A 26,203-nucleotide genomic window follows, 5' to 3' on the forward strand; every position below is an offset into this window, starting at 1 on the left:
CTATATCTGTGCTGTCCTGTAGAGTTGCCACCAGTCACATATGACTATTGAAATGGGGCACTTGAAATGTGGCAGCTGAGAAACTGAATTTTTAATTCCACTTAATTTAAATTAATTTTTTACTTACCCTTAAATAGCCACATGTGGCTAGTGGCTACTATATTGGACAGCATTGGTGTAGAACTTCAAATAAATGGAATCAGTGTCTGGCTTCTTTCATACAACCTAATATTTTTGAGATTTATGTTTTGAATCTCAAAGTCTTGAGATTATGTTTGTTACAACATCAGAAGATCATTTTTTAAAATTGCTGAACAGTATTCTATTCTATGAATAGATCTCAGGTTGTTTATTTATTATCTGTTAAGAGACTTTTGGGTTGTTCCCGGTTTGAGGCTATTATGAATAAATCTGCTATAAACATTTGCATACAAGTTTGTATGTGAATGCATGCTTTTATTTTTCTTCTATGAGTGGAATTTGGAAGTCATATGGTAAATGAATATTTAACTTTATAAGAAAAGGCCAAATCGTTTTCCAAAATGGCTGTACCATTTTATATTCCCACCACAATATTCCAGTTGCTTCACATTCTTACCAACTTCGGTATGGTCAGTTTTTTTAATTTCAGCCATCCTAGTGGGCATAAAGTGCTCTCTCACTGAGAGTTTAATTGGTATTTCCCTGATGACTGATGATGTTGAACACCTTTTCATGTGCTTGTATTTCTTCTTTTGAAAAGAGATTATTCAAATCTTTGCCCATTTTTAAAGATTGTCTTGTCTTTTTATTATTGAGTTGTAGGAGATCTTTATGTATTCTGGATGCAGAGCCCTTGTTAGATATTTATATTACAAATATTTTCTACCATATTGTGGCTTGCCTTTTGAAGAGCAGATATTTTTAATTGTGATACAGTTCACATTATCAATTGTTTTTCTTTTGTGGTTGTACTTTTGTGTTCAGTCTAAGAAATTTCTGCTTATTCCAGTGGTTATAAAGATTTTCTCCTATGCTTTCTTTTAGAAAGTTTATAATTTTAGCATTTATATTTAGGACTGTCATCCATTTTGAGTTAACTATTGTGTATGGTGTGAAGAAGGGATTGAGGTTCACTTTTTTTTTCCATACAGAAATTTTGTTGATCTGTCACAATTTGTTAATAGGCTGTTCCCGTTATATTATCTGGTGGAGTGTCTGTTCAAGTCTTCTGCCCATTTTTAAAAATTGGCTTTTCTGGTTATTATTGAGCTATAAGATTTTTAATATATATTCTGGATGCAAGAACTTTTCAGATATATATATTGTGAATATTTTCTCCCAATCTGTGACTTGCCTTTTTGTTTCTTAATGGTATTTTCTTTTGAAGAGTGGAAGTTTTAAATTTTGATTAAGTCCATTTTACCTTTTTTTCCCTTTTATGGTTAGTGCTTTTTGTGTTCTAAGAAATGTTTCTGTATCCCAAGGTCATGAAGATTTCTCCTGTTTTCTTCTAGAAGTTTTATAGTTTTAGATTTTATGTTTAGCACCGTAAATCATTCTGAATTAATTGTTGTGTATTGTGATGTAGGGGTTGATGTTCACTGTTTTTCTCTTTGGATCCAGGGCCATTTATTGACTGTCCTTTCCCCATTGAATTACCTTTGCACCTTTGTTGAAAAGCCAATTGACTAAATGTGTTGTTCTACTTCTAGACTCTATTCTATTCCATTGACCTAAATTTCTATCCTTATGGTGACAGCACACCATCAAGTTTACTGTAGCTTCGTAGAAGTCTTGAAAATAGGTTAAGTCCTCCAATTTGTTCTCCCCTTAAAAATTATTTTGGTTACTCGGTTTTTTTAATTTTCCATGAATTGGCAAAATTCTTTCAATACTTGAAAATCAATTAGTATAGTTTACCATGTTAACTTTTTTTTTTATATCTTTATTGGAGTATAATTGCTTTGCAATGTTGCGTTAGTTTCTGCTGTATAACAAAGTGAATCAGCTATATGTATATATATATATCCCCATATCCCCTCCCTCTTCCATCTCCCTCCCTCCGACCCTCCGTATCCCACCCCTCTAGGTGGTCACAAAGCACGGAGCTGATGTCCCTGTGCTATGCAGCTGCTTCCCACTAGCTATCTATTTTACATTTGGTAGTGTATATATGTCAATGCTACTCTCTCACTTTTTAAGGAACCTCCATACTGTTCTCCATAGTGGCTGTATCAATTTATATTCCCACCAACAGTGCAAGGGGGTTCCCTTTTCTCCACACCCTCTCTGGCATTGATTGTTTGTAGATTTTTTGATGATGGCAATTCTGACTGGTGAGAGGTGATACCTCATTGTGGTTTTGATTTGCATTTTTCTAATGATTAGTGATGTTGAGCATCCTTTAAAGTGGAGTTTATCCCAGGAATGCAAGGATTCTTCAATATATGCAAATCAATCAATGTGATATACCATATTAATAAAGTGAAGGATAAAAACCATATGATAATCTCAACAGACGCAGAAAAAGCTTTCGACAAAATTCAACAACCACTTATGATAAGAACTCTCCAGAAAGTGGGCACAGAGGGAACTACCTCAACATAATAAAGGCCATATATGACAGACCCACAGCCAACATCGTTCTCAATGGTGAAAAACTGAAACCATTTCCTCTAAGATCAGGAACAAGACAAGGTTGTCCACTCTCACCACTGTTATTCAACATAGTTTTGGAAGTTTTAGCCACGGCAGTCAGAGAAGAAAAAGAAAGAAAAGGAATCCAAATTGGAAAAGAAGTAAAACTGTCACTGTTTGCAGATGACATGATACTATACATAGAGAATCCTAAAGATGCTACCAGAAAACTACTAGAGCTAATCAATGAATTTGGTAAAGTAGCAGGATACAAAATTAATGCACAGAAATCTCTTGCATTCCTATACCATGTTAACTTATTGGAGAAAATTATACAGTTATCTCAATAAATGCAGAAAAAGCATTGGGCAAAACTCATTTATGATAAAAATTCCAGCAAACTAGGAATATAAAGAAACATGCTCAGTTTAACAAAGGGCATTTATGAGACACCTACACCTAACATCCTATTAAGTAATCACGTATAGAATACTCTCTAAGACTGAGAACATGGGAAGGATAAGCACTCTTTGTACTTATATTAGCATCAAAATTGGAGATCCTAGCAAGTGCAGAAAAGGAAGAAAAGAAAAAAAATGTATACATTTTAGAAAGAAAGAAGCAAAACTCTTTATTTGAAGATGACATGGATGTCCCTGCAGAAAATTCTAAGTCACCTACAAATTATCTGCTAGAAGTAATAAGTGACCTTAGCAAGGGTATAAGTTATAATGTCTACACACAATAATCAGTTGTATTTCTGCATTCTAGCAGCAAACAACTAGAAAATGAAATGCAAAATAATTCCATTTACAATAGCAGCACCGACATAGGAACAAATTTAACAAAAGATGTGCAAGACCTCTATATAGATGAATACAAAATATTAATCGGTGTAATCTATGTCTGAGCCTCTCAACCATCACTTTCCATTTTCGTTATTTTTTTAACTTTTTTATTGAAGTATAGTTGATTTACAATGTTGTGTTAATTTCTGCTGTACAACAAAGTGACTCAGTTATACACATATATACATTCTTTTTTATGTTCTTTTCCATTATGGTTTATCCCAAGATATTGAATATAGTTCTCTGTGCTATACAGTAGGACCTTGTTGTTCATCCATTCTATATGTAACAGTTGACATCTACTAACCCTAAACTCCCAGTCCATCCCTCCCTCATCCCCCCTCCCTTTTGGCAACCACACGTCTGTTCCCTATGTCTGTGAGTCTGTTTCTGTTTTGTAGAGAGTCAACCATCATTTTCAAAGCAGCAAATTCATTGTAGGACAAGGTGGAAGCAAATGTCAGACTTTCTTCTCTGGGCTTCCCTGCTCTCCAGGATTGTGGCTTCTCAGATCTAGCTGCCTTGGTAGCCCTCCACTACCTTCACGAAAGGTTCCAGATGAGCCAAAAATTCTTGAGGATTATAAGAAAATACTTTATGTTAATAATCTATTAAGAGTTCACATTCAGACAACAATTGCTCTTCCCTGAGACTCCAGAGGGCTGTGTGGTTGGCCCTGCCTCTACACAGCATGGCCACTTTACACACCTGCTGTCCTCTGCCTCCTGCGAGCACACACAGTTCATCTGTGTGATGTTCTGCAAGTGACACACACACTGTGAAAGCAGCCTGGCCCTGCAGCAGCTCTTCCATCTATGACATGCCGAAAATAGACAAGAAGAGTCCCTCTTTCCCCCAGGATCTACAGTTTTCTTTTTTTAGGATCCTCTTATATAAGTATCACTCACCATGAGACAGCTGCTAGGCCTAGCTATCACACAATATGTCACATTCATAAAAACAGTAAACATGCAGGCATTATTCTACTTAAAAACAATAAAACCAATTTAATTCTAAGGCACATCTTGCTCCCAGTATTTTATTTTTAAAATACTATTAGATGTCCATGACATCTAATCGAGTTTTAATACAAAGGTATTTCAACTTAAATATTATCTCTGAGGAAATCAGATATTGTTTTGGGCAAAGCTTTTAAATCACAATAAAATAGTTATGAAACAGCAAAAAAGAGAAGATACGTATATATATACAGAGATGTGTGTATACATATACCTACATATACTCATATATATGTGGAGAGAGAAGCACTAGTACGAGTTAGCTACATCATGTTTATGGATTAGAAGCCTCAGTATGGTTAGGATGTTATCTTTCTCCAAATTGATACATTGATTAAAACCAATCCAAAACCAAGTCCTTGCAGATTGATGATATTCTTTTTTTTTTTATTTTTCAAATTTATTTTTGGCTGCATTGGACTTTGTTGCTGTGTGCGGAGAGCACTAGTTGTGGAGAGCGGGGGCTACTCTTCGTTGCGGTGCGCGGGCTCTAGGTGTGCAGGCTTCAGTAGTTGCGGCATGTGGGCTCAGTAGTTGTGGCTCGAGGGCTTAGTTGTTCCACGGCATGTGGGATCTTCCTGAACCTGGGATTGAACCCGTGTCCCCTGCATTGGCAGGCAGATTCTTAACCACTGCACCACCAGGGAAGTCCCAGATTGATAATATTCTTGAGGATTGGGGTAAGGTTTGGATTTGCCACACTAAATAATGTGACGCTCTGTTCCTTCTCAACTGACGTGGATGAAAGGATGAGAATAGTGTTTGGGGAAGATTTTTCTAAAAATTGAATGGGATGGATTGAAAGAGGAGGAGGTTAGAATTTGGGAGACTGGAATCTCTTAAGTTCTAATGGGTTCTAAGGGGCAAGGATTGGGCTCAAATAGCCATGGAAAGGAAGGAGAGAGTCAAATGCCTTTTGAGACCAAGTATATGCCAAGGTATAAGCCAGGAATGTGGGGTGCAGGGTCTCTATAAAACTCCTTAAGTTTGAAGATGCAAGGTCTTTGTTTTTCAAAAGCTCTCAATCCACGCAGGGGTCCTACATTATCAATAACTACAATATAGTGTGCTGTGACATGATATGGTGAGATGTGGGAAGAACTATGGGAAACACAGATGAGAGCAATTAATGCTGACAAGTGAGCATCAGAGAGGGCTATAGAGAGGAGATGCTGTTTAAGCTGGGTGATGGAGCCTTAGTTAAGTTAGAAGACAGTAGTAAGGGAAATGCAAGACGCATTAAGTACTAGGCTGGTTCAATAAAGGGCAAAAAGAACAGTGTGACAGGATGTCTTTTCCTTGAGGGTATTGGTCAGAGATGAAACTGGAAAAAATTGATTGGGACTAAATCATGGAGTGTCAAATACCATCCATCTTCTACTGCCCACTTTTCTCTCTTCTCATCATCTTATCAAAAACATGAATCTTGGGCTTCCCTGGTGGCGCAGTGGTTGAGAGTCCGCCTGCCGATGCAGGGGACACGGGTTCGTGCCCCGGTCTGGGAAGATCCCACATGCCGCGGAGCGTCTGGGCCCATGAGCCATGGCCGCTGAGCCTGCGTGTCCGGAGCCTGTGCTCCACAACCGGAGAGGCCACAACAGTGAGAGGCCCGCCTACCACAAAACAAACAAACAAACAAAAAAAAACCATGAATCTCTGTGTGCATGCGTCCTGTGAGTGTCAACACCATAATCCTATTTGCCTCTGCTCTTGGCTTAAAGTTACGTTCTATTAATGTCTGTATCCCTGTATTTCTGGAAGAGCAATAGGGAGAGAAGAGGCAATTTGCAAGCTGACTGGAGGCTATATTTACAGTGAGGATTTCCTTTCCTTGGGAGTTTTACAGTTGAGAATTAACCTGTATAGACAAACTTTTTTTGTGATCCTCCATGTTACTGTATTGGCAGACCTATCAATGCATGTATTCATTCAAAAATATTTATTTGTGTAACTTTCTCATCCACCTATCAAATCAACTCCTGATATCCAGTGTACACAGAGTAGAAAGATTAAGGTCTCTCTGAGTTTTCTGGGTCATAAGTCTAGCATCAAACTCTGAAACTTTTCTAATAAAGAGAGTAGAAGTCACAAAGGGTTAAGTCGTTGGGGTCTTGGAAAATGATCTAGATGGGTACACCAGTGCCTTTTGGGAGTGTTTTAAAATTTTTGTTTCTTTGTGACTTAAGGAATTTCTGTCATCATAGTTCAGAGAAAGGAGGTCAGGAGAGGCTGGAACAGCAGACATTCACCGGAGAAGAAAGAGTGAAGCCTGACTCATATCATGCAGAGTTTGGGTGTGGGTGTGTGCATACACCTACAACTGTGCACTCCATGTGCCTGTGGTTGGGAGAAAGGGAGGAAAGGGTTGTGCAGACATAATATTTTCTTTAATCTCTTTGCTGAGTGGACTTTGGAGAAGAGCATGCATAAGTAAATAACTGTGGCATGGTTGTTTGTCTGTCATACACATGATACTCAAAGGGACTCTATAAAATCCTGTAAGTTAAGATGCAAATAGAACTATTCTGTTACCAACTTTGATGGTTACCCTAGTATTTCTCTTCCATGACGGTGAAATTACTGAGCAATTTTCAGTTTCTTTGATTAGTTGAAATGTTCTCCTACGAGCTTCAGATGAATTCATGGTTATGCATTATATTTTCTTCAACTTTCTTTACAATGCTCATTCTACCCGAATATGGATAAAAATAATTGCTACCTCTTTGTAAAGTTCCAGCTCAAATCTCCCTCCATCAGAGCTTTACTGATCCCCTGGTCCTTGGCCATCTTGCTTTCTGAACCCTGTGGAATATAACAGGTGCTTAATAAATAATTGACAGTTGTCTAGTAGATTAGTTTTTTGTTGTTGTTGTTATACTCCACCTCCTTCCAACACCTACAGTTAGAAAAGACAATATGCTTGTATTTAATATTTTTCTAATTTTACTATTTTTTATGACACAAAGCATTCCATCTGGTTTAAGAGCATAAAATTGGAGATGTAGTAGGAATTAGGGACTATAACTTTCCCTCCAATGCAGGAATTTTCTATATAGCTTCTTGTTACACTCCACTGTACTCTTAGATAAGTCACTCAAATACTCTGAGCCTCATTCATAAAATGGGGATGACAATAGTACTCACCTTTATTAGTTAGGAACAGATCTGGATGCCTGTGACAGAAAACCTAAAATAGTGGTAGCTTAAAGAAGATAGCGTTTTATTTTTCTCTCTTCCAAATCTAGGAAACAGGCACAGTGGCTTCTATCTTGTTTCTTTGCTATGCAAGGCATCTATTCTCATGTTTACCTCACAGTCTGATATGGCTGCTTTAGCTCCAGCCATCATGCCTTCCCTGCAGCCAGCAGAAGGGAGAAAGAGGAGGAAGAGAAGGGCACACTCTCTCCCTTCAAGGACTCTGTCCATAAGTAGCAAACCATTTTGCTTATATCTAATTAGCACTAACTTACTTGTATTACTACATCTAGCTGTACGGGAGGCTAATAAAGGGATGGCCATATACTTCACTAAAATTCAAAAGTTCTATTATTGAGGAAAATGAGAACAGATTTGGGGGGACAATTAGCAAGTCTCTGTTACCCTACTGATAATTTTATGAGATAAAAGATGAAGATGAGGGCTTCCCTGGTGGCGCAGTGGTTGAGAGTCTGCCTGCCAATGCAGGGGACATGGGTTCATGCCCCGGTCCGGGAAGATCCTACATGCCGCGGAGCGGCTGGGCCCGTGAGCCATGGCCGCTGAGCCTGCGCGTCCGGAGCCTGTGCTCCACAACGGGAGAGGCCACAACAGTGAGAAGCCCGCATACCACAAAAAAAAAAAAAAAAAAAGGATGAAGATGAAATGAGATAATACGTACACTGTGCTTAGAACATGCCTGACATACAATACATGCTCAATAAGTATTAGCCATTGTTTTTATAATTAAACATTATAGGCAGTCATTCATTCACTCTATTATTTGTTCAACAGACATTGAATACCTACTATGCTGAACATCGTTACCTCTCCTGTTTAAATCTTTCTGTCAACAATGAGGAGAAGGCTGCTATCCAAGATAGCCTGTCCTTTGTGGAACAGCTCTAAAAGTTAGGGAATTATTTATCAAACTAAGCCAAAGCATGCCTCCCCAATAATTCATTTGTTTTGGCCCTGATCTTACCTTTTGAAACTATGAAACAAGCCTTTTTCCTCATCTCAGTTCTTCAAATATATGAAAATGGCTAATAAACCTCACGCTTAGTTTTCTGGCTCTAAACAGGCATTTTGTTAACTCATTTATTTAGTGTGTAGTTTGATAAACTTTTTCTATAAAGGGCTAGATGGTAAATATTTCTGGCTTTGCAGGTCACATGGTCTCTGTCACAATTTCTCAACTCTACCACTGTAATGTGAAAGTAACCATGGACATTATATAAATGAATGGCCATGACTGTGTTCCTACAAAATTTTATTTACAAAAACAGATAGCAGGCCAGATTTTGGCCTGGTGCTATAGTTTGCTAACCCCCTGATTTAGCCTATGGAAACCTATCAACAAGGTTATTTATGACTGATATTCCCCTACTCTGAAGCTGAAAACTTACTCTGTGACACTCCTGATTCTTCTTATAACTTGCATTTCTTTTTCTTGTCTTACTACAAGATTTGGCTAGGATTTCTAGCTAGGATTGGCTAGGATTTCTAGCACCCCCTGCATCTCCATAACTTTACTTCCTGGCCAGTCATTTCCCTTGACACATTATCTATCCCAATTCATCTCTAGCTTGGAAATGCTACCTTGACAAGTCTTCTCTTGTTCTGCCATATTCTTAACTCACATATTGTTTGACCTCTCCCAGGCTGGCCCTTCTCCAATCTTCCCCACAAACCTGTGCACGCTAAGAAATGAAGAATCCTTTTTTCCATCCCTTTCTTTTTCAAATCTGTTAGACTCTGATCTTCATTCGGGCTTCAGCTTTTCTTCAGTTAACAGTCTAATGCTAACTATAACTCTAACCAAACCCAACTTCCCTTAAAGACAACCTAGAGGAGATAGGTAGAAAATTAACATTTACTGATGGGCCAGGCACTGCTGACATTTGCAACATGTATGTTTCATTCCAATGTTATAGGTGTGGTAAGGGCAGATCGAGATTGATCATATAACCAGCTGTGGTCATGCAGCTGAGATTCAGGGAGTCAATCCCAGTTATAGAATAGAAATTCAAATTTGACTGGACCTGAGGAGTGGAGTGTGTGAATCTGGCAAAAGTAATTCAACACCATGTCACAAATACAACAGAGTTGCTAAACTCTGGTCATCTCCTCTCATCAAGACATTTACAAGGCATGGAATAACAAACATTTGCACTGAACTCTTGGTTTTCAGAACATTTCCTTCACAGTTTTATGGAGTAGGTGATTTTATTTCAATTTTACAGGAGAGGAAATCAAGCCTCAAAGTGGTTAAAATATTTGCCGGAATTGCCAGGCGCCAGTGTCTTACTGTTTCTCTCTAGGAGAGTCCACAATTGCTCTTCTCGTAAAAGTCCGTACACCTCTTTTCTAGCTAACTCCGTTTTGTCTTTCATACCTCAGCTCAGTCATCATCTTTTCCAAGAAATACTTCCTGCAGTCACTCCCACCTTGTGCCCACCATCTGGTTTAGATGCTCTTCCTCTGTGTTAACCCAGATCATCATCACCTTATTTGCACTGTATCTTAACCGATGATGCATTAGCTTGTAAGGAAATCAAGGGCACATCCTTGCCTCATTTAATTTTGTACTCAATAAATATTTATCGAATAAAGGAATGACGTGAGATGGAGCCAAGTCAGTGCTCCAGGGAGTCATTTTCCTGGGATGTTGCTCAGTCCTGGTTACACCTGGAGGCAAAACAGAAACCTCAGCCTCTTCCAGAGACAAATGCAAATAAAAGAGGATCCTCCCAGGAGCCATCGATCTCTGTAGCCAGGGGACATCAGAAATTCAAACCTGTGGGGTTTTAGACTAGATAGCAAAGAAAACAGCATAACTATGGAGAAGAGCATAGGCTCTAGAGTCAGGCTTCTTGGATTTGAATCCTGACTTCACCGTTTTCCAGCTGTGTGATCTTTGGCAAGTGACTTAGCTTTTCTCTGCTTGGGTTTTTAATCTCTCAAACGTGGATAATGATGGAACTCATCTGTATTAGTTACTTTTTTTTTTTTTTTTTTTCTTTTTTTTGCGGTATGCGGGCCTCTCACTGTTGTGGCCTCTCCCGTTGCGGAGCACAGGCTCCGGATGCGCAGGCCCAGCGGCCATGGCTCACGGGCCCAGCCGCTCCGCGGCATATGGGATCCTCCCAGACCGGGGCACGAACCCGTATCCCCTGCATCGGCAGGCGGACTCTCAACCACTGCGCCACCAGGGAGGCCCCTGTATTAGTTACTTATTGCTGTGCAACAAATTATCCCCAAAACTTAACGCCTCAAAACAATAAACATTTATTATCTCACAGTTTCTGTGGGTCAGGAATTTGGAAAGGGCTCAGGTGAGTGCTTCTGGCTCTGAGTCACTGGTGAGGTTACAGTCAAGAAGTCGACTAAGGCTGCCTTCACGTGGAGCCTTGACTGAGGTTGGAGGATTACTTTCCAAGATGGCTCACTCAAGTAGCCGTTGGCAGGAGGCTTCAGTTCTTGCCACAGGGAACTTTCCTTATGACATGGTAGCTGATTTCCCCCAGAGAAAGCAAGAGAGGAAGAGCCAGGAAGAAACTCCGCTGACTTTTATGAGCTATTCTCAGAAGTCACACACTGTTACTTCCATGACATTGTCTGGGTTAGAAGGACGTCACTAAGTACAGCCCACATTCAAGGAAAGGGGAATCAGTCTCCACATTTTGAAAGGAGGAGCATCACAGAATTTGTGGTCATATTTTAAGACCATCACACTATCTGGTAGAGTTGAGTGAGAATTACATGAGATAAGAATTATAAAATGCTTAGAACAGGACTTAAACAGCACCTACCTTGAATTACCTTCCTCATGGGTTAGAAAGGACGGATGAACTGTCAATCTGAAGGCTTTGGCTTGAAAAATTACATTCCTCTAAAAAATGGAGCAAAGATATTGAAAGCTGGTGCCATAAGCCATTAAAGTATTCAGTATAGTTCTTGACATGAAAAGTTGTTCATGTTTTGAATTTTTAAAAGCAGGTATAAAACAGCATGTACAGTATGATCTGGTATTTGTGTAATTATATACTTATATCTCTGTATGTTAATACATAGGGAGCATTCTGGAAGGAAGTTCCTCATAGTATTAATCATGGTTATCTCTGGGTGGTGGAATTTGTGTTAAGGTAAAAAAAATTGTGTGTGTTTTTCTGCATTGTTTGAATTGTTTTATACTGAGCATATATCTACAAAAATAAGAGAGGCATTTTCCAAAGAAAATAAAAAAGAAACCAAGTTGGAAGGAAGACACAAAAGGTGGAAAGGGTTAGGATGTTGTATCAGGACGTTGCTGCTCTGGGTGGGTTGGTTTGTTCCCTGTGATGTATATGATCGATAGGGTGTCCTCTGATCCTTCAGGGTGGTTGTGAAAACCTGCATGTGCTGAAAGCAGGTGGGAGTTTGTGACTGTCCTTGCTTGAGGGGACATATATGTAAGAGAAGAAGGGAAGAGCAGAAAAGGAGGAAGCAAGGAGAAGAGGGACATCTGTGTGGCAAAGAGCAAAGACAGGGCGAATCTGGTGTTGACAGCAGAGCCTGAATGCCATCAGTTGCCTTGGGAAGAACAGCTTTACCTATAAAGGAACAGTATACTTGTGATGGGCACCCTATGGGCCCAGAGTGCCTTGAATATCCTTTATAATTGCACTTGCCACATTGGACTGAAATCTGTTCAATTCTCTCTCCTTAATAGACTTGCAAGCAGGTCCTGGCTTTCTAGCCTATTACACAGTTCCCAGTGGAGAGCAGGGTTCAATAATTTGGAGAATAAAATAGGCTAAATTATTTTTTAAAATAATGTCTTTCACAAATTGAAAATGTTTATGTCGATTGACATTCAACTGAATAATTTATTCAAATGAAACAGAGGGAGTTAAAAATGTATATACTTTATGGGAAAAAATTAGAAACACTGCCCAAAGATGCTCTTTGAAAGGTTTAAATCTATCATTTGTCTCCCATTTGTTGCATCTGTTCTTTGTTCACCTTTTCCTTTTTTCTGCCTTCTTTTTTATTATTTGAAAAAAAATTTAAGATTCTAATATCTTTACTTATTTCCTATTTTTTTTTGTTAAAGTGGTTGCACTGGGGCTTATAGTATACATCTTTAGCTTATGACAGCCTGACTTTAAGTAATGTTATCCCAATTCATGTAGAAAATAATCTTATAACAATACATTTCCATTTCCTCTCTCTTGACCTTTGTGCTATTATTGTCATATATTTCACTTCTGCATTTGTTAGTAACTTCACAATACATTGTTACTATTTTTGCTTTAAATGGTCAGTTATATTGTTATTTTAAAAGTAAGAAAAAATTGTATTTATCCACATATTTAACATTTTTCATACTCTTTATTTCTTTTTATAGATTCAGATTTCTATCAGGTATCATTTTCCTTCTGCCTAAAGGACTTCTTTTACCATTTCTTATATGTAAGTTTGCTAGTGATGAATTCTTCCAGCGTTATATGTCTAAAAAGTCCTCATTTCATTTTTGTTTTCAAAAGATTTTTGCTGAATATAGAAATCTAAGTAGGCAGTGTATATATATATATACACACATATTTATTTATTTATTTATTTTCCCCCAGTACTTTAAAGGTTTACTCCACTGTCTTCTGGATTGTATTGTTCTATGAGAAGCCTGCTATCATCCTTATCTTTGCTCCTCTCTACTTCATGTGTCTTCTTTCTCTAACTTCCTTGGCCTCGTTGAATTCTCAACTACTTCTCTTTAAATTAGACACACTGTTGGGTTTCATCTGGGTCCCACCTCCCTCCCCGGTAGCCTAAAAACTCTCAAGCTGTAAGCTAGGGCATTTATAGCACTCACCTTATTTGTTTTTTTCTTCTTTCAGGGATCATTGTTCTATGTTGCCTGTTGTTCAATACCTGAAAATCATTATTTCATTATTTTTTTCTGATTTTTTTTCAGTTGTTTAAGGAAGGAAGATAAATCTGGTCTCTGTTACTCCATTCTGGCTGGAAACAGAAGTTCTGAAATATTGAATCAAAAAATGATACCAACTTCTGATTGCAAAACTCCTTACTCAAAATGGATTCATATTTTGCTTTAGCTTAGAATTACGAGTTCATTTTTGAAAATCTGTTTAGTGCCACAGTGTTTGACATTATCCCTTTTTCTCACAGGATACATTCGAACTGGATTTTTAAATCATTGTAAGCCAGTGATGAATCAGAGGTTACAGAATGCAATGTCGAATAAAAGTCTTCGAAAGAATTGCTTCAAATGACCAAAGAAAGAAAATTGATCTACCACCTTAAAACCTTGATGTAGAAGAGCATACTTCACATGGTAGGAAGTAATAACTGGGGAAATTTATTTGGATCTTAATGCACCTAAATGAAGGAATTGTCACTTTGTTTCTCAGAGGGCTTATACACCTGAGATTATTTTAATAACCCATAGTTTTATTAACATTTTGACATGATCACAAATGGGGAGAAACAGCAATAGCTAAAGCCTGCTCATTGGTCAAGATGACTTCTGAAGAAATGGCAGCTTCTGTTCTCAGACCTGTGACTCAGCGAAAAGTGATATCTGCTCAGTCGGCTGTAGATGAAAGTAATGATAAGGTCTCAGACATCAGTGTTCCAAAGGCGCATCCTGTCAGGCAGAGCGGGGAGACTTCTCATACCATCTCACAACTGGCCAAACTTACAGAAGAATCTTCTGGAAGCAACTTGCCCCAGATTCTCTCAGTAGCAAGGGAGAAAATAACGAGTGATGAGAACAGTAATGAAAAGTGCTGGGAGAAAAGCATACCAGACTCTGTGAAAAACCTTAACATTAACTGCAACAACATACTGAAAAACCATCAGTGTGGCCTTCCTCAGAGCCAGGTTTATGAAACGTGTGATTCTACCACAGAGGAAGGCCTGTGTTTGGAAACTGGAATCCCTTCTTCACTGGAAAGAAAGGTGTTCCCTGGAATTCAACTGGAAATAGACGGACCTCCAGCGGGCATTATTAGTCCATTAGGAACTCAATCAGCCATCGTAGAGACGGGCAGGGCACACCCTGACAGCAACATGGCGCTATTTCACTTTCAGTATGAAGTTGACAGAAGAATGTCAGACACTTTCTGTCCCCTATCAGATAACTTGATTTTGGATGATTGTGGAAACTGTGTACTACCTGCTGTTGGTGGGGAACAAAAGAACAATTACATGGCGTATACTTGTAAACTGATGGAATTGGGAAGTAACTGTGACAGTAAGAATAGGCAGCTGCAGTATGATCATTGTGACCCCTTGAATGACAAATACTTGTGCTTTGAAGGCTCTTGCCCGAAGGCCGATGTAGTATGTTCAAGTGACATCTTTTGCGGGGAGGATTTTACTGGCAGTCCACCTGCCAAGACCTTTCTGAGCCATTTTGAGGACTTCCCTGATAATTGTGAAGATGTAGAAGAAGATTTATTCAAAAGCAAGAAGGAGCGGTCCACTTGGCTAGTGAGGAGATTTTGTAAAAATGACAAGGAAGTAAAGAAATCTGTATACACTGGGACAAGGGCAATTGTGAGAACTCTGCCTTCTGGTCACATTGGGCTGGGGGCTTGGAGTTACGTTGATCAGAAGAGAAACGGTCTCTTACTGCCTTGTGGGAGAGTCATAGAACGGCTGTCAACAGTGGTGACTAGGCAAGATGGGAGCCAATGTCTGTCAGAAGCCCAGTGGTATCCGGTAAGAGTTAAAGTTTCTTTTGATCAATTCTTTAAAGTTGATTTTTTAAAAATCCAAATCTCCATTGTCTTAATTCATGGGAAATTTTCAGTTCTGGCAAATGATTCTTAGAGGAAGCATTTGTAATTTTTGGAAACTAGTAGACCTAACAGATACTGGAATTGATAGCTATCAAGATTGTGTTAATGCCACAACAATATAAGTAACAAAATACACATACATATGTCATCAGGATAGGAGAAATTAGGGAGAGCCCCTGGTTACTGTACACAGGATTATAAGATGGAGACAGCTGGGAGTGGGAAAATGGCTCCCTCAACTGATTGTCTAGTTGTGTCCTTTGGAGATACATGTTTCTGTCCTCTTCTACCATGTAGCTCATTGTTTGCTTTTAGGTTGCAAGGCCTAAAGGAACTTAAATCTGTTTTCCTCCGTTTTCTAGCCAATGCTCCCAGTTTCTTCCCTCTTCACCCTTTTTATGCCATAGGCCCTTTTGGCAATTTGGTAAAGTCTTTAAACTGAGAAGAGCACTTTTAAATGCATCAAACGAAGTACAAAGGATCATAAAAGACACAGATTATGTGGATATACATTTATCAAGATAATTTTGAAATTGTAATATAGCAGAGTACCATAATGGCATAATGCAATAATGGCATCTAGCAATGTGATAAAGATCATAATTTCAAAGTAGTGTTGAATGTTAGTAGGGAATGGTTTACCTGGGCCTTTACCAGTTTTACCACTGCAAGCCCCATGTTCTGGGAAGCCACTCAGTCTTGGGCAAACCAGAGCAGTTGGTCACCCTAATTATAAATACTATTTTAGGTCTCTTCCATGACTATAATATATGGAAATATCTGTGGTTTCTGTTGGTGACAAAAATCACAGCTACTGCTAGTATTACTGAAGTTTGTTGCTTACATTCATAATTGAAGGAAATTCTAAATTTCTATTTGAGATTAATAAAAAAAATTTTTTTAATCCAAATTTCTGGGCTCTCTGAGTTCTATCCACAGTTCCCCCTCTTTAAGTTAAGATTCCTGCTTTAGAAATGCACACAATTAGCTGCCCACTCTTGGACCTGATCCTTGCATCGGAAGCCAGCACCATGTATCATCTCGGTTTTTCCCTTCTCTGGCTAAATAGCCCTACTTCCTTCAACTGATCTTCATGGAAGAACCCTTTCTATAACTCTTGCATTTCAGTTTTACACAGTTCCTTAAAACCTGGCCCAGTAAATAAAACCTGGTCTAGAACATCCCTTTTATTGAAATATGATCATCTTCAACCATGGGAGCTAATGTTTATTGTGCATTTTACATGTGCCAGGCATTGGGCCAAATAACTTACACACTTGATTTCATGCAGTCATCTCAACTACCTTCTGATATGGTCTGAATATTAACCCCATTGTATTGCTAAGAAAATGGAGGCTCAAGGAAATTCTGTACCTTGCCCACAGTCACTTAGCTACTAAGTGGTATAACTAGGACCTGTAATCCAGGCAACTCACACTCTTAGTTTCTCGAGATCAAGAAAGATATAAAATTTAGATTAAGCTTTCAAAGGAAAGAAAGAATTCTGTTCTTTTCACGGTATGTTGATTGAGTAGCCCTACTCACTAATGCTCATAGTATCTCAGACTTCTCTTGTTCCACGCGGTGGCTCTAACCCTGGTTATGTGTTAGAATCAATGTCCAGGCTCCACCCCAGACCCTCTGGATCAGAACCACTGGGGTAGGGCACAGCATGAATAATTTCTCAAAGTTCCCCTGGTGGTTCTATGATTCTATGGAGTTGAGAACCACTGACCAGGAGCTTAAACTGAGCTCTTTGCTTTTTGGTCAGGACATTTTGGGAATATTTGCTCTGCCCTAAATTCCCTGACCCAGCTCTGGTTCTCAGGAGTGTCAGGGCTGCCCTGGGAGCCTGCCTGAAAAGTGACAGCTTGCAGGCCCTTCTCTCTGTACATTTGATGAGCAGTTCAACCCAGCAAGTGTCAAGGGATTTGGTTTTGAATCTTCATCTGGTTCCTCATGAAACCTGAGTCAAGAGTTGGTGTCAGCTACCCACATGTTCCCCAGCTCTTCTGACAGAATTTTGTCCACACAGGAGAAAAAAGCTCATTCCAGGAATGTGTGTCCTGCCTGCACTATGGTGACTTGTCCAGTGCTGACCATGAAACTGCTGCTGATGGCAACATGTCAACCCACTTAAAAATGCATTGATTTTAAAATCCATGTACACTTGAAACTTAACATTAAGAACACAACAGAAATTTAAATACAGCAAAGTAAATGGAAGTAGATGGCTTGAAACCATTATCAGAGTTCCCCACACACTTATACAGTCATGAGGGTCATGAATCTGATGTCAATTTCACAATAATTTTTGGCATGCCTTTATTCATTCCTCCAGTTTCTGGAGCCCTGCCACTTCTTCTGAGAATGTTCACTGGTTCCTAGCTGAAACCTGTCCCTTTCTGTCTGTCAGAGGCCTTGGGATGGGTAATTTCCAAAGAAAAGAACCAAAGAGATGATGCATATCATCTTTTTCCTGCTTCTTAGTCTCTGGAGGCTGGGAGAGCCTGCCACACCTCCTGCAGAGTAAACCTCAGGAACTTTTCCTTCTCTCTGTCTGGGCTTCCTGGAGGCTGTGGGCATTTTTATTAACCCTAAAGATGAAGCTGGGGGATGGGCCAATTGTCCTCCGGTTCGTTGGTTTGTTCTTTCTTTCTTTCTTTTTTTTTTTTTTTGTAGTTAATTTACAATGTTGTGTTAGTTTCTGGTGCACAGCAAAATGATTGTTTTATTTATTTATATATATATATATATATTATTTTTCATATTCTTTTCCATTAAAGATACTGAATATAGTTTCCTGTGCTATACAAGTATGACATTGTTGCTTATTCTCCTGTCCTTTCTTAAGGGTAATTTCTGAAAGGGAGAGCCTTTTTTGAACACTCAAACATGGCAGGAATGAATCAGTATTTTCTGAAGTATCGTATTGTCTCTGCATCTCATTCTTTAGTTTGAGTCTGGTGGAAATCCTTCTCAAAAGTTGCACAGATGAATTATAGCCCCTTTCCCCTGCTCCTGTAAATTCCATCCTCCACCTAAAAAAACTGCAGACCCCCAAGGTTATGCTCCTGTTCCTGTTCTTTGATTATTTCACGTGTCCGTCCTGGCTCTCCAATCAGATTGTAAGTTTATTAAGGTCAAGAAATGACCCTACCTTTTGTATACTCTCCATAGTGCAAGCACGATGCCAAGTATTAAGAAAACAGGACAATGCCATGCTTAGAATCATGGTCTCTGGAGTCAGTCGCCCTGAATTGAAATTGTGACTTTGACTCCAACACCTACTGGCCACGTGACCTTGGGCAAGTTGTTTAACCTCCTTGTCCCTAATTGCCTTAAAGGTAAACTGGGAATAATGGTTCTTGAGGGATTAAATGAAATGCTACCATAAAGTCCTCTGCACGGTGCCTGGCCCCTCTTCTCACCCGGGGCTGTTATCTTGAGCTTTGTCATGAACTGTCCCCACCTCCTTCTACTCTTTGGTGCCTTCTCACACAGGGATGTTTACCGTGGTATGCATTTGAAGATATGTCCTTCCATCTGTGATGTGGTAGCTTGCTTAATCCCTCCCACACGTTTAGAGTATGTGTTATTTGTCCAATTAGTTCCTTTGCCTCACATTAAAAAATTTTTTTCTTGTATGCCTTGGTCAAAATGACCCAGTTAATTTATGTTTGCACAGCTGTGCAGGGAAGAATGGATTTGAATGGGAGACATTAATGAGGATTAATGCTTGCTGACTGACTAACCATATTGGTATCCTCCTCCTCCTGCCTGTAAAAAATTAAAACCTACCCCTTATTCAGTTACAACCCCCCTTGCCTGCTTTCAATTTATTGGCTCAACAAGACGGCAGATTTTGGCAAGTGGCTGAAGTCTCCAGGTTAAATGTTGGTTAAAGGTGCTTTCCCTTTAAAAAAACATTCTCCCCTTGCCCGAATTTTGGGGAGTTTAAGTACCTAGACTTATTCTGAATATGAAGTACAAGAGGATCCTGCCTCTGCTGGAATCACTCATGTAACCTAGCTCTCCGTGCACTGAATGATGGAACATGGAGAAGGTGAAGGTGGCAGGGCAGACAGCCCACCAGGTCCTGTTTTATTGCTCCATTTGTTTCCCTGCCTTGATCCACAAGAGGATTTACCGTGAAAGAATATATACAACAAAATAGAAAAAAATGAAGTTTTACTTTTTAGAAATCAGACTAGGAAAACTAAATTAAAAACCAGCTTCTACGCCGCTATTCCCTATTCTGATTTCTGCCTTCTAAAATGTGTCTTTCTCCTTCACATTTTATTCTATTCTCTAGCAGAGAAAATTAAACTTAAGAGGCAGTGAAACATATTTGACTGTTTAACATAAATGCCTTTGTCAGCATATATGTCCTGGGTTCTTTATTTTCTCTATTATGTGTAAAGGGACCAACCGATAATAAATTCATCTTCTAAGTTGTAACTGTTATGGATGATCAAATATCCTTTGAGCCCTGCTGTCCAGTGTTGTAATAGATGGCAGTTGAAATAGCAACATGTCTTGTTTTCTTATCTGGAAATTTGGTCTCCCTGCAACTTGGGTACAGTTTGGACCTTGAAATAATTAAAATTTCACAGGGTGCCCAGGTAAGCTGAAAGCCTGTGCTTGGGGACATGCCAGGCCTCCTCTTCCATTACTAAGGATTATGTCGGGGTCATGACATGGGTATAGGACAATGCTGGCCCCTTCCTGCTGAGCACAGTGAAAGGGAATCCAGTTCCCAGCCAGCCCCTGTGCAGTTGAGTCACATCTAGTGCATCAGTGGAAAATGTGATGGGCTGTCAATAGGACAGCTTTCCCTTATTAGCTGCATTGGAGCAGTTTAGAATGAATTTACTTCTACACCTCGGTAGTTACACCAGCTCTTTGGCTAGGATTTGGCAACAAAAGAGAGAAAAAAAAAAAAAGGAATGAAAACACTGACCCTGGGCCGTAGTTTAAGGTGAATGTATTCATGGCCACTGTTACTCTTTTTTTTTTTTTTTAAGTTTTGCTATAAACTGTTATTCTTATGTTAGCTTGGGGACACAATCCGATTAGGATTTTTTTCTTTTTCTTCCTTTTTCCCATATGTCCTGCATAATGAGAATTAGCAGCTGGAGAGGCCTGCCCCATCCCTGGAAATGGGCTGTGGTTAAAATGTGGCCTGAAAAGAATCAGAACCCGTGGGCAAAGATAAGAGCATCAGATGGAGGCCTGATCTAACCCACACTGTGCATTTTTTACACAGGAGGAACTCAGGCTGCCCATAGAATGACTTCCCCATAGTCATGAATGATGAAGTGGCCCTCTTCCCCCCCGCCCCTCCCACCTCCCCCCGTGCTGACTCAAGTACAGCAGTCCCCTTAGGGCTTATAGGCCTCCTGGAGTGATGCGGATTCAACACTCAAGGACTGAAGCATTTTTGGCAATGGGGGGAGGGGGCGGTGACCATCCCCTGACCCTCCATGACTAGACCAACTCATGGCTCAGGCAGGATCTTCCCTGAAAACCTCTTCTCAGACAATGGTGCTAAGGTCATTTTCTGACCCTGAAGAGCCCCATCCAGTAGTTTTTTGTTGTAGCAGTGGACCTGGATGCATTCAGAGCCTCAGATTAAACAAGGGTCTTAACAGACCTCAGTTATCCAAATCTCTAACCCCAACACTCAGCCCTTGAACCCCAACCCCTTGCCTCTCATTTAGGCCATCACCCCTCAAACCCTCAGAAAGAACTCAGCAGAAAACCACCTCTGCCTTCAGCAACACAAAGACACAATGATCTTCAAGGAGAGCCCATACGTTGAAACCCAATAGACCTCCTTGGAGGGAAGGAGAAATGCTTTGATTTTTTTTCCCTTTTTAAAATGACTTTATTGAGATACAATTCACATAGCATACAGTTTACCTATTTAAAGTATATAATCCAGTGGTTTGGGGTATATTCACATATGTATGCAACCATCTCCACAATTTTAGAACATTTTTATCACCTCAAAAAAAACCCCATACCCTTTAGCTATCACCCTCCATTCTCTCCACCCCTTTCCCCCTCCCCCAGCCCTAAGCATCCACGAATCTACTTTCCATGTCTATAGATTTCCCTATTCTGGACTTTCATATGAATGGACTCACATAGTATGTAGTCTTTTGTGACTGGCTTCTTTCACTGAGCATAATATTTTCAGGGTTCAAAGTTCATCTATATTGTAGCATGTATCAGTACTATGTGACTTTTTTCTGCTGAATAATATTCCATTGTGTGAATATACCACATTTTCTTTATCCATTCATCAGTTGCTGGACATTGGGTTTTTTTCTGCTTTTTGGCTGTGAACTTTCATGTACAGGTTTTCGTGTAGACATATGTTTTCTTCAGTATATAACTATGAGTGGAATTGCTGGGTCATATAGTTGTGCTTAGCTTTTTGAGGAACTGCCAGACCTTTTTCCAAAGCAGCTGCAGCTTTTTACATTCCCACCAGCAATGTGCGAGCGTTCTAATTCCCCCACATTCTGACCAACATTTCTTAGTGTCCATCTTTTGCTTGTAGCCATCCTAGTGGGTATGAAGTGATATCTTATTGTGGTTTTGATTTGCATTTTCCTGATGGCTAGTGATGTTGAACATATTTTCATGTACTTGTTGACCATGTATGCATCTTTGGAGAAATGCCTATTCAAATCCTGTGCCCATTTAAAAAAATTTTTTTTTAAATTATTGAATTCTTTATGTATTTTGGATATAAGTCCATTATCAGATTGTGATTTGCAATATATAGCTAGATATATGTATAGGTATAGATATAATGAATGAAAGTCAAGAGGGCAGCAAAGAAGGCTTCCAATTTTAATGCACAGTGAATCTTGTTAAACCTTTCCTTTGGATATTGATCTCATTCTTAGTCTTTCTTACACTACACGACCAGCAACAACTTTCAAGTAAAACTTTCTATCTTCCTTCTCCCCACAATTCTCTCCAAACTCCGGTCTGCATAGTTTCTCCTTCCTCTTCTGCCCAAGCTTTTTATCATGCATATAGGTCATTTTTCTAATTATCCAAATTCTGCTCCACAGAGCAGTGGCTGGGAACCAGATGGTCTCCTGCAAACTTGTGCATCACAAGGAAGGCATCTGAGGCAGTGATGGTTGAGGAGGATGTCACCACTTCATAGTAACATGCTCCATCATGCACAGGTGCAGCAGGGCCAGGCCTGGGCTGAGACAAGCAGGTGCCTAGGGTGCAAAATTTAAGGAGGCAGGGTCTTGCAAGTGCCAACCCTGTAGTTATTAGTGAGTGCCTCCTTAAATTTTGAGCCCTAGGCAGCTTTCTTGTCTCACCCTAGTTCCAGCCCTGGGTATGAGGGTCTAAGAGTATCTTTGCTTTAGAAATGCATATTATCTTCCTAGTTCAGGAATGGCCTTGACTAAACACCCATATACCTTAATACAGATATTCTTAAAATATAAGTTAAGAATGGTTCCTCATTTTTATTTATTTATTTTTTTTCTTGCGGTACGTGGGCCTCTCACTGTTGTGGCCTCTCCCATTATGGAGCACAGACTCCAGACGCACAGGCTCAGTGGCCATGGCTCACGGGCCCAGCCGCTCCGCGGCATGTGGGATCTTCCCGGACCGGGGCACGAACCCGTGTCCCCTGCATCGGCAGGCGGACTCTCAACCACTGCGCCACCAGGGAAGCCCTGGCTCCTCATTTTTAAAGGGTTCAAAAAAATCACAAGAATAATAATATTTCATAACATGTGAAAGTTATTTTACTCTTCACCAATGAAAGTTATTGGAACACAGTCATACCTGTTCCTTTATGTGTTGTTTACAGCTGATTTCTCCCTGTAACAGCAGAGTTGAGTAGCTACAATCCAGACTGTATGGCCTGCAAAGACTAAAATATTTATTATCTGGTCCTCTACAGCAAGTTTGCCTTCCCCTGGCTTAGAACACCCCTTTCTACCTGGCTAATTCCTACCCATCCTTCCTTCCTGAGCTTAGATTTCACATTCTCTCCATGGTCTTTACTACCAGTCCCCTCCCCCTACCACGGATCCCAGTACAGAGTTTCTGTGACAGTCAGTACTCAATACGTATTTCTTGAATGACTCCCTGAATTATAAATGAATAAAGGTGGTTTCCACCCACTTACGGTGTCTTCTCTCCTTCCCCAGACCCAGTGCAAACTTGTTAGCTATCCTTCCCCTGACCCTCAGAGGTTGGAACCAGTTCCTTAGTGCAGTGCCTAGGACAGAGTCAGAATTTTCCATTGATATTCAAAAGGATCTTTTGCAGTCCTGTGAACCCAGAGATCCATGCTTGTCACCTCCACAGATTTTGCCAAAAAGACAAAGAAGGGACATGTTTGGACCTCCTTATTCCTGGCCCACCATTTCAACTGGCTGTAAAGACCCTTGAGAAAGTTTCCAAATGTTTTGTGTTTATAAGGGAACACCTGATTCTGCTGTTATCCGCAATGGGCCAGGGAGGAAAGAAAGCCCCCTCCCGTCAAGACCCAAGAGCTCTGTCCCTGCCCTTCAGAACCCCCAGTCCGTACAGGCAGATTGCCGTCATGGACCAGAGGGCATCTAGCTTCTGTTTCTCAGTCACGGTCAGGGATGATGTTGGTGGTAAAGAGATGGGGACAGCATGCCATGTTTGTTAGTTGAGGAGATCATTGTTGGAGTTTGGGAGGTGTTTGGCCAGTTCCTTCAACCCATCTTGACCCCTTAATACTCTCAATAATAGACCTGAGGTAGCACCTTCCCACCCCCTCCAAAAAGACCTAAGTACCAGTTCCAGCTCTACTATCAACTGGTTGTGTGACCTTAAGCAAGTCACGTTAGGACCTGGGATTTTAATTCCTTTGGGTATAAAGGAAATTGAGGGCAGCATGGACTCATTGCCTACTTCGTATCAGACACTGTGTATATGATTTGCATATATTAACTTAATGTTTCCTGTTAAAAACCCCAGCAGGCTATGGCTTGCTGATTTAAGTCCCAGCCATGGATTTTGGGGTGAGTGAGTGTTCTGCCTCACCCAGAAGTACCTCCTGGAGGTTTGATTTGGAGAGAAACTTGCCACTTTAACACTTGGAGTAATGGCAGGACAGAGGAGAGATGCTCCTGCATCACTGGCTAAGCCCTGAAATGCCTGGAGCAGTACATCAGCAAGCACTTAGTGGGCTCTCACAGGGTGCCAGGCCCTGGGCTTCCCAGATGTCTTTGCTCTTTTCCCTCCTTTCATGCTCACAGCAACTGTCTACGAGACTGATATTATGAACATCCTCATTTCATGCTCATAATAAGTAACGGGACCAAGCTCACACAGTGTCAGGACTTGAACCCAGGTCTGCCTACCTCCATAACCCATGCTCATAACAGCTCCTCAGAAGTTTCCCTGGAAGATTCTGATGTAACTCATCCCGGTAACTTGGCAGAGGTTCTGCTCTCTTATTAAATGTGCAAATGTTGAGCTGGATGAATCCTTGAGCTGTTTCTTTCTTCAAATGTGAGTTGGGTGTGACCTTTGGATGAAATGGGAGACATGGGGAACAATACCAATTCTTAATGTGAGGGGCCTGTTGACTATTGAAATGGCTAAGATTTATTTTTTATGACTCAGCCTGCAAGGGGCAAGAAACCAAGCCCAAAGGTTTGAATTTTTTACTGAATTGCTGTAATTTAGAAGGACATTTTAAAAGTTTTATAAGTAAGTAAGCAAGAACAAAGTCCAAAGCAAACTGCACACATCTGACTCAGAATCTATAGCTTATTCATGATCACACTGAAATAACCAAAACTAGCGGGAATATAATTCAGTATTTTTCCATTTTAATTTCAAGTTTTCTCTGACCCTTCAAAGATTCTGAGCAACTGACCTGAGTATGAAAAACATTACTCAGTAACATTTCTTTCCATAATCACACCATTAAAATGAAGTTTTCACATACTTCACAAGGTTGTGGGGCTGGAGAAAAAAAATGAGTTGGTGTGTATTCAAGTGCTTGGCCAACGTTATGAAATCTCCCCCCAGTTACAACTTTTATTACTCCATGCTCTGAGGATTCAGATTGAGGTACCTGGAGAAAAAGGGACTCAAAAACTACTGCAGACACAGCAAAACAAAACCAGAATCAGCTGTATCCTTTCAGAAATGCTGCAAGCATAGAGTGTGGAACCTGCTTGCCGAAATCCCACCTTTGGTTTCCCTTTCATGGTGCCAGCCTAGTTTTAATAACATCATCTTCAACTTGAGACTGGGTAACTTTTATCACCGACACCTAGTTGGTCTTATCCCTATGTTTTGATAGAATAAGGAATCAATTTTTTCAGTAGACCATGCTGAGTAGCCTAGCTTCAGAAAGATTTAGCACCAAATTATAAATGGTGAAACTTTAATAGTGAGTGTGGATGTGTCTCAAGAGCCAGCATGTAGGAGTTTGGCAGTGGGAAAGCCACATGACTTCAGTTTTTCCAGATTGTGTACCCTTCCATCAAATAGTAATTTCTTAGCCTTGAAAGACTCTCTCCAGAACAAGGGGAAAGTTCATTTGAGTTCTGAATCGGTGAATCCAAAGCTTGTTTGGTAGCAAATGCATTATTTTTCTCTTCAATTAAGCCATGAAAATGGTCTCAGGCCCTGGATGGACCAGCCAGTTCTTCTTTTGATGGCCACAAAC

General features: G+C 40.1%; 1 protein-coding gene across 3 annotated transcripts in view; it reads left to right on the top strand.

Moving 5' to 3' along the window:
• PLCE1 (phospholipase C epsilon 1) overlaps positions 1–26,203 on the top strand; it is a 313,229-nt gene that overhangs the window by 25,774 nt on the left and 261,252 nt on the right. For all 3 annotated transcript variants that reach the window (XR_014291928.1, XM_082604110.1, XM_082604111.1), the window contains exon 2: positions 13,856–15,412. Coding sequence is in view for 2 of the 3 variants with exons in the window: in XM_082604110.1 (XP_082460236.1) it covers positions 14,207–15,412 (1,206 nt within the window). In the remaining variant the exon portion in view is untranslated. The remainder of the gene's footprint in view (positions 1–13,855; positions 15,413–26,203) is intronic.

The sequence above is a fragment of the Mesoplodon mirus genome, assembly GCF_964341445.2.
Source record: "Mesoplodon mirus genome assembly, chromosome: 2".
Taxonomy (NCBI): Eukaryota; Metazoa; Chordata; class Mammalia; order Artiodactyla; family Ziphiidae; genus Mesoplodon; species Mesoplodon mirus.